General features: G+C 51.6%; 1 protein-coding gene across 1 annotated transcript; it reads left to right on the top strand.

The window, feature by feature from the left end:
• Nucleotides 1-1,014: 1,014 nt before the first annotated feature.
• On the top strand, nucleotides 1,015-5,376 carry LOC123933606 (thyroid receptor-interacting protein 11-like). The gene has a single exon (XM_045992946.1). The coding sequence runs from the start codon at nucleotides 1,015-1,017 to the stop codon at nucleotides 5,374-5,376; it is 4,362 nt and encodes a 1,453-aa protein (XP_045848902.1).
• Nucleotides 5,377-11,281: the final 5,905 nt, after the last annotated feature.

The raw sequence follows: 11,281 nt of genomic DNA, 5'->3' as shown, positions 1-11,281 counted from the left end.
GGAATGGGCGCACTCCCCTGCCAGGGTCTGGTTGGTTAGCTGCGGCTTCACCATGGCGATGGCAGCGGGCCCTGGGGCTCCGGCGGGGCAGCTGCGGGAGCGGTTCCTAACCATCACCAGTGGACTAGCGCCAGGCCCGGACCCCGCGGGGCGGACTCGGGTCTCTGCCGCCCCACACCTGGGCCACTCTGTGCAGAGCAGAGGACCCGCGGACCAGGCACCTCCACCAGCCTGCGCAACCGCCTGCCTAGTCTAGGCGCATAGCCTCGGGAGGTGACAGAGGCGCGGCGCAGGCGGCGGCCAGTGAACCGCCAAACCAAGGCACTGGCCGAGATGTCCTCGCAGGGCTGACGGGGCAAGGAGGGACAGGACAGTCTGGAATCTCTGGAGGCTGGAAATTTCAAAGTCTCCGTGAGGTCCGTTCTCTGCGCTAGGGTAGACATCTGTGAAATGCACTGAGCATCCTCTCTCCTAGCTGGATGGTTGCCTGTGACTGTACTTTTCACCTCAATGAAAAAGATACTGTTGTGTGGAAAGCTCATGCCACCAGACTTTGTGTACTGGGATCCCACTTAGGGGGAAGTGGAGGGCCAGGTGCATTTTCTGGCGGCTGGCACCAGGGGGCAGTCAGGCAGGAGCATGCACAACCCCCCCCCCCCCGCCCCCTTTCCCGCCCCCCCCCCCCCCATAGCCAGCAAAGCAGGGGAAGGAGGGCAAGGGCCCAGGCCTGGCATGGGAAGTTGCAGGGAGGAGTGGTTGGGACCCAGACCAGTGGCCAGAGGACCTTAGCTGTTTGGAACTACCTGAGCAGCAGTGGCATGCGGGAGCGCGGGACGCGCGCGCGCGCGCGCGTGAGGAGGGGTAAGGGAGGGGCACGCAGGTGCTGCCTAGAAAGGCCAGTTGGCTTTTGATTCTTTGCCTCGCGCAGGCAGGGGTTCTGTGACACTTGGCGGGGTAGTCCGACTGGACTGGACGCTTTCCCACGGCGGACCAGGGCAGTTGTAGGACCGTCAGATGTTCTCCTGGGCTGGTCGCCTGGGCTGTGGCCTAGGCCGTTCCCTAGGGGCCGTGGACAACAACAGCCAGACCTCTTTGACCAGGGACATCTCTGATATTAACAGACATGTGCTGGGGAAAGGGACTTTCCCTGGGGACGCCATGGATTTGCCTGATGTCATCTCATCCCAGACCCAGATCAATAGACGCCTCCGTGAGATCGAAACACTAGAGGCTGAAGTGACTCATTGGATGACGTTGTGGCCGTGTTCCACCCAGGGACCCAATACCATGGACCCAGAAACTGTGTGGAAACTGAAGAGCCACATCAGAGACCTAGAGCAGCGGCTGATGCGGGAGATGGACGAACATCAGCTGGAAGTGGCGGTGTTGCAAAACGTCCACCAGCAGAAGCTAGCAGACCTCACTGACCGGCACCGCCAACAACTGATGGACTATCAACGACAGCTGGAAGACCTGCAGAACCGAGACGCTGCCGGGAACGTGAACGATGACCTTCTTCAGAAAAGGGAAGTGGGGCTCAGAAGGTTAAAGCAACAACTTACACAAATGCAGCGAATGAACGACAGTTTGAACAACCTTGCTTCGGATCTCCGAGCAGAAAAGCAAAAGTTGGTTCGCGAGCTCCAAGATGCAAGACATCAGCTGGAGGAATCCGTTCTGCGCAACAACGAGGATTCTCTGAAGAACAACATTGCTGTGAGGGCTTTAGAAATAGAGAAAGAACGGTTAGTGGCAAAATTGTGTCGGGCCGAAAAGAAGCTGTTTGAAGAGAAGTCTGAGCGAAGTCTCAAAGACTGCTTACCAGTAGATAATTCACATTTCTCTCAACTCGGTCAAGAGAAAGACCTGGAGATACTACATCTCCGAAAGAGGATCGAGCAGATGGACGCTGACCATCAGAAAACGAAGGAACAGCTGTCCTTTGCTTTGGAGGAGCAGAAGCAGTTGACAGAATGCATCAGAGAACAAGACGAGTACATCAAAGAACTTAGAGAAAGGCCAGAGCTTCAGGAGGAATTCGGTAAGTCGACCGAAACCTTGAGAAGCCATGGCATTTTACCCCCATCCGTGGAGGGCAAAGACATGCGTCTCCCATCCATGACAGACCAACATCCTCATGTGGACCAAGACCTGGAGCGCCTAACACAACAGAGTCGCGCTGTCCCTCTGGTTGACCCTAAAATCCTGGAGGAGATGGTAGAACTAGAAGGTGAGGTCTTCCAGCTCAACAGGTTAAAAGATGGTCTCGAGGAGGAAATAAAAGAACAACAGAAGATCATTCACAACCAGCAGCAGGGGAAGAGAGCACTGCTTCAGTCCTTACAGGAGCAGAAGGAGAAAGTGGACCGTCTCCAACACCGGCAGGAGGAGATGAACACTGAACACGCTCAGCTCCTTGCAGCGAAAGACGAGACGATTCGGAATCTGCAGGTCACGCTAGAAGAGCTGAAAGCCCAGTTGCCCGACAAAAGCCCACAAATTCCAAGAGATCCCTGTGAGGATGAGGAAGTGCGAGGGAGCCAGCCTCTCCCCAGAGAAAACGGAAGTGAAGAGCATGATCCATCTAAAGCCGAAATTCAAAGATTAGTCCAAGGAATCAAAGAACAGGAACTGGAGGTGAAGCTTCTCACTGAGCAGAACGTCCGACTGACCGAGCAGGTGGATCGGCTCTCCAAAGAGGAGATCGGGAACCTCACTCGGATTATCTGGCAAAAGGATGTGGAGATTCAGGGTCTTTCCAGCAGCCTCTCTGCGGCTTCTCACAGCCAGAACAGGCACGTGGAACAGCTTCAGCGGCAATTGCAAGAGTGTGCTTTGAAAAGCGAACAGGTCTTGGCCGTCCTAAAGGAGAAGACGAGGGAGAAGAGCGATCTGAAAAGGGACTATCAGGAAATGGCCCATCGACTTGCTGCCAAAGAAGCAGAGCTCCAGAGGATGCAAGAGGAAAATCAAGAACTGTCCACGAGAGTGGAAAGCAGCGGCCAGGAGGTGTTTAGAGAAACGATTCGGAATTTGTCACACGTGATTCGAGAAAAAGACCTGGAAGTGGATGCGTTAAGTCAGAAATGCCAGACTTTAGTGACGATCCTGCAAACACCGAGCACCGGTCATGAGGTTCGAGGAGTTTGTATCGATCAGTTCCAGCAGCTTCTACAGGAACGGGACATGTTAACACAACGAGTGAAGATCATGGAGGAGTGGAAAGAGCAGGTGCTGACCACGGTCCAAAATATGAAGCGTGAGTCACCCCAGCTTCAGAGAGATCTGGGACAACTCCAGGCGTGGGCTTGCGCCAACAGCGAGAACGTTTTGAAACTGCAGACAGCCTCTCTTGACCAGACCCTAACTTACCAAGGACATGAAATCAACCTACAAGAGCTAGAGAAGGAACTGGCACAAGTTCAGCTCCACATGGGGGAGCTTTGCAATGCCAAGGACCTCCTTTTGGGGAACCTTGACACGATTTTCCTCCAGCCCTCCAGCGACTCCGCAGAGACCGCCAACTCCCTGAAGGCCATGAAATCTGACCTAGTGAGTGAGTCTTCTCAGGGGCTCCAAGAGGAGGTAGAAGAGCTCCGAAAATCAGGGCAAGGAAAAGAGACAATGATTCGAACCCTCCAGGAAGATCAGCAGAGATGGATTGCTTCTGGGGCTGCCACGAGGGAAGGAGAAGGCAAAGCACAGGAACACAGCGATTCCGAATCCGACATGGAGCAGCTGGAGGAGAAACAGGCCGTTCTACAAAACTTCCTTCAGGCTGAGGAGCTCCGAATCCAAGCGAAAAGTGAGGAGCTGCTTTCTTTACAGGAGAAGCTCAGTGGCCAGCTGAGTGAGAATGAGCTGCTGAGGCAGGCAGTCACCACTCTGAAGGAGAGCATAGCAGATTTCGAAATGGATGTGTGTCGGCTGAAAGAGGAAAATGCCAAGATCGTGGAAAGATCTAGAGAAAAGGAAATGGAAAATCAGGCGTTGCAGGAGACAAATCGGCTGCTTTCTGGGATGCGGAGAGAGGAGGAGGCATCCCAGCACGCTGCGATGAAAGAGAAGGCACTGGCGTTGGAGCAACTGTTGCAGGAGAAAGAAGAGGGCGAGACCGGGGAATTGAAGCGGCTCACCGACGCCGTTCGGTCAATGCAGGAAAAGGCAGCTGTGTGTCAACGGGAGAGAGATGAGGTGGTGTTGGCCCTGACACAGAAAGAAACGGAAACCTGTGCCCTCCAGAAGGAGGTTCACCAGTTACGTGAGAGAGAATTGCTCCTAAGCCAGGAGCTGGAGAGAGCGCGGCACCTCGCTGCAGAAGCCCAAGATTCTGGTCGCCGGGAAGCCTTGGCCTCAGAAGACCAAGTGGCTCAGCTAAGAGAGGAAGTGACGGTCTTGCAGGGAAAACTCCTTTTGTCTTCCGCTGCCATGGAAGAGGCCAGCCACGGAGCCAGTCTGCAGGCAGAGTCGCTGCGGGAGCAGTTGCACGTGGTCACCCAGCAGAAGGAGGAAGCTGAGCTGCGGCTTGCTACCTCCCAGGAAGAGGGAAGGCGCTATGAGCGAAGACTAGCGAACCTGAAGCTGGAACTGGCCGAATGGATGGAAAAGGCAGACGCCCTCGAAGGAAAACTGAAGTCGTTACAGGGACGATTGCATCAAACAAATGCCGACTTGGAGGTGAAGGAAGACCAACTCCAAGAGTTCAAGAAACAGAATGAGGTCCAGCAGGAAATACTGGAGGACACACAGAAGAAACTGATGACCTTAGTAAGTCAGTCCGAAGGAATGGTGGACAAAACCCTCCTAAGGAGACTCTTCGTGGGATCGTTCCAGGCAGCTGATGCGGAACGGCAGGAAGCGTTGAGGTTGATGGCAAGCACGCTGGGGATCCGAGAAGACCAGCTGCGGCAGCTGCGCAGCCAGGAGCCCGCGGGTGTGCCCAGCGGGGTGACTGGGGGGCCTGGATCCCAAAGCGCCCCCAACACACCTGCAAAACCAAATCACCAGGCTGTGGCCAAACATTCCTTTTCAGAACTTTTTGTCCAGTTTCTAGAAGCAGAATCTCATTCAGCTTTTCCACCCCCAAAATCCTCTGGTTGTGACGTGAAGCCCCCAGATTCAGGAGGAAGGGGAAAACTGGCTAAGAAACAAGGCCCACCACGACTGAACGCTACCTTGGGATCCACACCCCCCCAAAAAGATGTCAAGCCCCGCACCACAGCTGTGTCTCTTATTAACCCACCGGGACCGGAAATGGGTGGATCGCAGCACCTTCTTCTGAGTGCTGTCCCTGATGCTTTACCCACGTACACACCGCATATCCTGTCACCGGCCAGGAAGGTTGGAAAGGCGGCCGAAGACCTCTCAACGAAATAGACGATTGTCAAGCCAGAGACGAGACCACGGTTTGAAGATCCCAAGTCACTCTGTGTGTCTACCTTATCCCCTAATGTCCTTTTTCAAAATGTCCAAAGTTCACAGTTTTGCTTTCAGCTTAGGAAACATATTCTTTTATGACTTAACAAAGAAGGGGTCTCTTAATGACTGCAGATGTATTTGCCAAAGTGAAAACACTGGTGACTTTTTTTTTTTTTTTCTTAAGATTTTATTTATATTTTTTTGACAGAAATTGAGGGCACACATACAGGGGGAGCATCAGAGGGAGAGAGAGAAGCAGGCTCCCCACGGAACAGGTATCCTGACCTGTGACCTGATCCTAAGACCCCGGGATCAGGACACGAGGCAAAGGCAGACAGTTAATAGACTGAGCCACCCAGATGCCACAACAGTGCTGACTTTTGTAGCAGAGTCGACACTGATGGGCCTGGAGGCTGTGGTCCAAGGATTCTTCCAACAATGTTTGTAATGCTTAAGGTTTTCACAAGGGCCAGGTGTCTAGGTATACTTTATGTAGAGAACACGTCAACTTGTTTTAGTGTTCCAAATTTACCAGATACACGAGCACACACTCCTTATATGGGAAACGAGGTGAATCGCACGAATGTACAAGATGAATATAAGGTAAAAAAAAAAAAATGCAAGTTGCCTTTCCCAGTTAAGTCTCATTTCTCTTTGTTTATTTTTTATTTTCTAGTTTTTAAAAGTCATTTCCTTTTCTGTTGTCTGCAAAAGCATGCTAGGCGTAACCCGATTTCTCTCGGGCCTTATGTATGTTGGCCTGTTTAGGAGTATACTATTCTCTGACTTGCTTTTTTCCCTTTTTTTCCCGAAATCACTCTGCCTTAGAGACTATTTGAAATGAAAATGAATTCCATCTTATTCTTTAAATGAAAACCCAGCAGCTTATGGTTCTACCCTAAATTATATAAGTAGATCTTCTTGATCAGCCTTTAAGTGGTTTTTACCTGGAACGTCCATGGTCAGCTCCCTTGTTCATTTCTTCAAAAGCCCCTTCAAATCTTCATTTGCCCTTCAAGGCGAATTGCTCCATTGTACCTTGGAAAGGATCCATTCATATCTCTTTAAGGACCTCATTCCATTAATTTTCCATTCTGCTGTCTCTTCAACCTGCCAAATACGGTAATTCCTTCCCTGCCTTCCTGTTGTCAGTGCTCAGATTCACCCACTCCTGTCTCAGACTGGTGCAGTCGACTCCCTACCGATCTTGTTTGTTCCACTCTTGGCCTCCCTTGAATCCATTCTGTACACGGCTGTCAGGGTGAACTGAGATGACAATGTGACGTTCCTTCCATGCTGTAATTACTGGAGGGTTCGCCCACTGCCTGGAGTTGGACATTTAAGAGACCATCTAAGCCCTTGCCTTCGCGGTCTTCATTCCTCTTCATCGTTCCCATAAAAGCCGCCCTTTAGTTCCAGGTGAATTCTTGCAAGCCCCAAATACATTACTGTCCAAATCACTTCAAGCCCATGAGCCTCATCATTGTGCCTTGACAAAGGTACAAGTGAGAAAGATTTCATTCTTCTTTTCTTCACCCGTTGATAAAGGGAGGGATTTCCACCCTAAAGTTATGGGATGTCCAGAGGCTGCACAGCTGAGCTCCACCATAATTAATTCAAGGCCTATCATATGGTTATAGGAAAGGAGGGACACACACACCATGCAGGGCCACGGGGGATGTTGCACCTGGGACCGTAATGGACAAAGGCTGTGCATGCAGACTGTGTAGTACCAGGAGAGCGAAGGTGAGACCTACTTCCTGCAGGAGGCACTGATTGGCTTGCTGGGTCATTGCACAGGCTATCAGGGAACTGCAGCTTACTTGGGAAGAAACTGCCTGGTCCCTGTGTTAAGTAGGGCTTGTTGGTCAGGAGATCTGATCTGTGGGAGCAGAGTGGGAAGGGAACATGGAGTGAGGCCATTTGAGGCCCTCCAAAGTTCCCGGATGCCAAGACAACACTTGCTATTGAATCTTCATCTCAGGCTTTCCATCACAGTGGACTCTGATGTGTGGACATCACTTTCAACCTGAGAGTCTTAAGGCTTAGGACGGGTGCTTCTCTAGGACGTGAAGTTGTCACGTGAGCAGGAGGGAGATGTGGTCATCAAGCCCCAAATGTAATAACTTCCATTGATGTTCACGCAGTTGATCCCAAGGGAATCCCTGGGTGGCCAAGGCGTAGAAGGAAGAGCTGACGTCCTCCAGCACCATGGAGTCTGGCAGTGACTGTGGACAGAAGCCGCCACCTCCACCTGCAGGTAGGATGTGCAGACTTTGGCTTCAGCCTGTAGCAAGTAGGCCTTGGTGACTCTATGGAGCTGGTGGGGGTGCCATGCCCCAGAGAATAATAGACAGCTGGATAGGAAGGCTCAGAGTCTGTGGGAGACTGTGTTTCCAGGAGAGCGCAGTCATGGCCAGCAATTGTTGCTTTCATGGTCTCTACCCAGGGCCGAGGAGGGCCGTTTCTTGCATTGGGAGCCCATGGACAATTGACAGATGGCATGGGTGGTCCAGGGACTCCAGGAAGCAGGAGCAAGGCTGCTACAGCCGTTTCACCTGGGCACAAGCAGGTGGTTTTTTCGAAAGCTTTTATTTATGTAGTTCAGAGAGAGCTCTGGCTGAAGAGGAGGTGAAAGGGAGAGGGAGAAGTAGGCTCCCCACCGAGCAGGGAACCCCCTGCCAGGCTCGATCTTAGGATCCCAAGATCAGGACCTGAGACAAAGGCAGACGCTTCACCAACTGAGCCACCCAGTCACCCCAACAGTTGATTTTTACTTTCACAGATCCTAGAGCCTTTTGTTGAGGGGAGACCCTCCCTCCTCAGCTCATTACCATGTAACAGCTGAAATGGGCTTCCATAAAATTTATAAACAAGGAATATGTTGCCTCCAGAACCCAAAAAGTACTGAAAGAGGTTGGACTTCTGTGTCCTTTTTTCTTTTTACGGATTTTATTTAGTGACTTCATAGAACACGAGAGAGAGAGACACAGAGAGAGACAGTACAAGGGGCTGGTAGGGGCAGAGGCAGAGGGAGAAGCAGCCTTCCCGCTGATCAGGGAGTCTGATGCAGGGCTTCTTGCCAGCACCCTGAGATCAGGACCTGAGCCCACGGCAGACACTTAACTGACAGAGCCACCCAGGAAGCCCCGCATTTGTAGGTCCTTAACAAGTTTGCCAAACAAATATCCTCACAGTAGGATGTCCTAAATGTGACGTCCCATCTATGTTCCTGGAGAAAGCTGGGTGCAGTAAGGTCCTGCCCACAGTTTGCCTGTGATAGCAGAGCAGTTTGGGTGCCCTGTGCATAACCAGGGAAATCGTGTCTCCTTCAAGGTCAAGGCACGTGTGACCGAGAGGATGTTGAAATGGGCACTGAACAGAATATATTGGCCAAATCTATAATAGCAAAATATTCACCATCTTTAAATTTGTTGGACTCCCTTGTGGTTTTTTGTAATGACTCTGTTTCTTTATTTTAAGGAGAGAGCAAGAGAGAGAGAGAGCTAGCAAGGAGCGGGGGCAGGGGGTGGTGGTGGGGAAGGAAGGGCAGAGGGAGAGAAAATCCCAAGCGGACTCCACCCTGAGCACATAGCCGGACATGGGACCCGATCTTATGACGCTGAGATCCTGACCTGAGCCAAAAGCTCAACCCACTGAGCCTCCCAGGTGTCTCCAGTGTTTTAAGGGTACAGGGATTTATTTTATCAGGTATGGTAAGACAAGCAGATATACAAGTAACTCTCACAACGCATGAAGCATTTGTAGACTCACTGATCCCAAGAAAGGAGGTCCTGAGAGCCGTGGAGGGCCACCCAGGGAAGCACCAGGGTCGGTCAGCAGAAAGAGGGAGTGAAGGGACAGACAATATGGGCAAGACCCTTTATTGTGGTTTCCATGGCAAGGGGCAGGTGAGTCCGGGTAAGCACCTTTAAAACTGCCTATTTCCTGTCATCTCAGTGGGTACTGGACACAGTGGTGTCTGCCTGGAGTAGTCTGTCCCTGCCCCTGGGGTGATCAGGGCAGAGGATAGTGGCCCAGAGTAAGAGTTTCTTACAAGAGGTGGTTGGGGGTAAAGGCTCTGAATTGGTTGGTTTACATGTGAAAGGTTTGCCGGCAGGCAAGCTGTTGACCATCTCTAGGAATTAAGTCAGCCTGCCAGGGACAGTCCCTCCAAAGTCAGCAAGGCCTGAGATGTCAAAGCTTTAAATACAGAAGGTAGAATCTATGGTTATTATACTTGCTATAAACAGAACTTGAAATTCCGTGAAGGTTAGCTAACCGGTGCATGTTAGCAACATTAGAGTTCATTCAGAACCTATGTTGTAGAGGCACAGAAGGCAATCGGCCTCCTTTTAATGTTGCCAATTAAATTGTTCTAGTAAATTTTGGATTTCCTTTTTATTTTTTATTTTTTAGAAATTTTATGTATTCATTTGAGAGAGAGAGAGCAAGCAAGTGTGACAGAGCAGGACCCAGGGGGAGCAGCAGGGAGAGGTAGAGGGAGAAGCAGACTGACTCCTTGTCCAGCAGGGAGCTTGACATGGGGCTCTATTCCAGGATCCCGGGATCAAGACCCGAGCTGAAGTCAGAAAACTAACCATGTGAGCCACCCAGGTGCCCTTGTAAATGTTGGATTTACAATTGGGTCAAATTTTGAACCTATGTTGAATTAGTTGTTGGGTGGGTTGGGGGTGGTGTCCTGATCCTGTATTCAGTTTTCTCTCTTCCACTCCTCCTTTGCTTGGGTTTGTCTTCCTGGATATGCATGTGGGGTGGGGGAGTGTCTTTTTGCCCTGCTCCTCTTTCTCGGTTTTTTCTTCCAGACAGTCTCAAATCAGCATCATCAACCTTGGAGCTTCTGTCGTGGCAATGGTTGTATGATTTCAATCTCCTGGCATAAGTCAAGGTGGGAATTGATCCCCTCACTGTGCCTACAGGGTCCCCCATATGTGTCTCCCATAACCCTGAAGATCAGGATCTTGTACCAAACAGGTTTAGGCATAAGAGTGGTCACTGGAAGCCCACAGGACCCACAGCCTAGTCGCTGATGAAGCAAAACCATCTTCTGCTACAGCCCTACCTTCTCTCAGTGTGGACTGTTTCCCCTGCCCCCTTTTCCCACTCTACAGATTCCCTCAGGATAGATTTTCATTTATAGCCATGTAAACTCAGGAGTTTTTGTTTCTCTCCCCTTCTAATCATACATGGTGCACACGTTCTGGGTGTTTATGGGGAAGGGGACTGGGTGGGTCAGCCCACAGGTGGCTGTCCTCTTCCTGTGGGAATGCCAGTCCATCTCCCCAGTGTTGGAGTCCACAGCCAGCAAAATCATTCTCTCCATGGCCAGAGTCAGAGAACCTCAAGCCCCTGGATCACAAGAGGAGTCTATGGACGAGTTGGGGAGCAACACTACGAGAAAGGCAAGTGTGCTGGGGAGGGGTTTGGCACTGGGAGAGAAGTGGAACACCAAACGCCCCCCCTCCACTTTCCTGTTCTTCATCAGCTCATGGGCCCTGGGCTGCCATGGATGCGCACCTCAAAACCCTGAGGGCTCAGGAAGACACATGGTAACCGGGAGAGGAGCCGGGCAAGGCCACTCCCATTGCCTGAACCACAGTGACTCAGGAGGCAGCCAGGGAGCCATTCTTACATTTCCCTGGGGTCGGGGCCTCCCTCCTTTGCACCCACAACACAGAGGGTCACCTCCAGGACTGTGCTTGGGGTGTGCTTTCCCCCATAGGATCTGGACGTCAGTGTCAAGCACTGGCCCAACACCCAGTCCCTGGAACTCAAGCACACCAGGCAGCATGTCCTGCGGTTGCCAACCTCAGGGGGGAGCCTTGGAGACCAATACAGGCCA

This window comes from Meles meles, chromosome 21, assembly GCF_922984935.1.
Source record: "Meles meles chromosome 21, mMelMel3.1 paternal haplotype, whole genome shotgun sequence".
Taxonomy (NCBI): Eukaryota; Metazoa; Chordata; class Mammalia; order Carnivora; family Mustelidae; genus Meles; species Meles meles.
This window is presented reverse-complemented; position numbering and strand designations above follow the sequence as displayed.

Bases quoted from the DNA above. Each gene is read 5' to 3' on its own strand.
- LOC123933606 (XM_045992946.1), top strand. From the start codon at position 1,015: ATGTTCTCCTGGGCTGGTCGCCTGGGCTGTGGCCTAGGCCGTTCCCTA.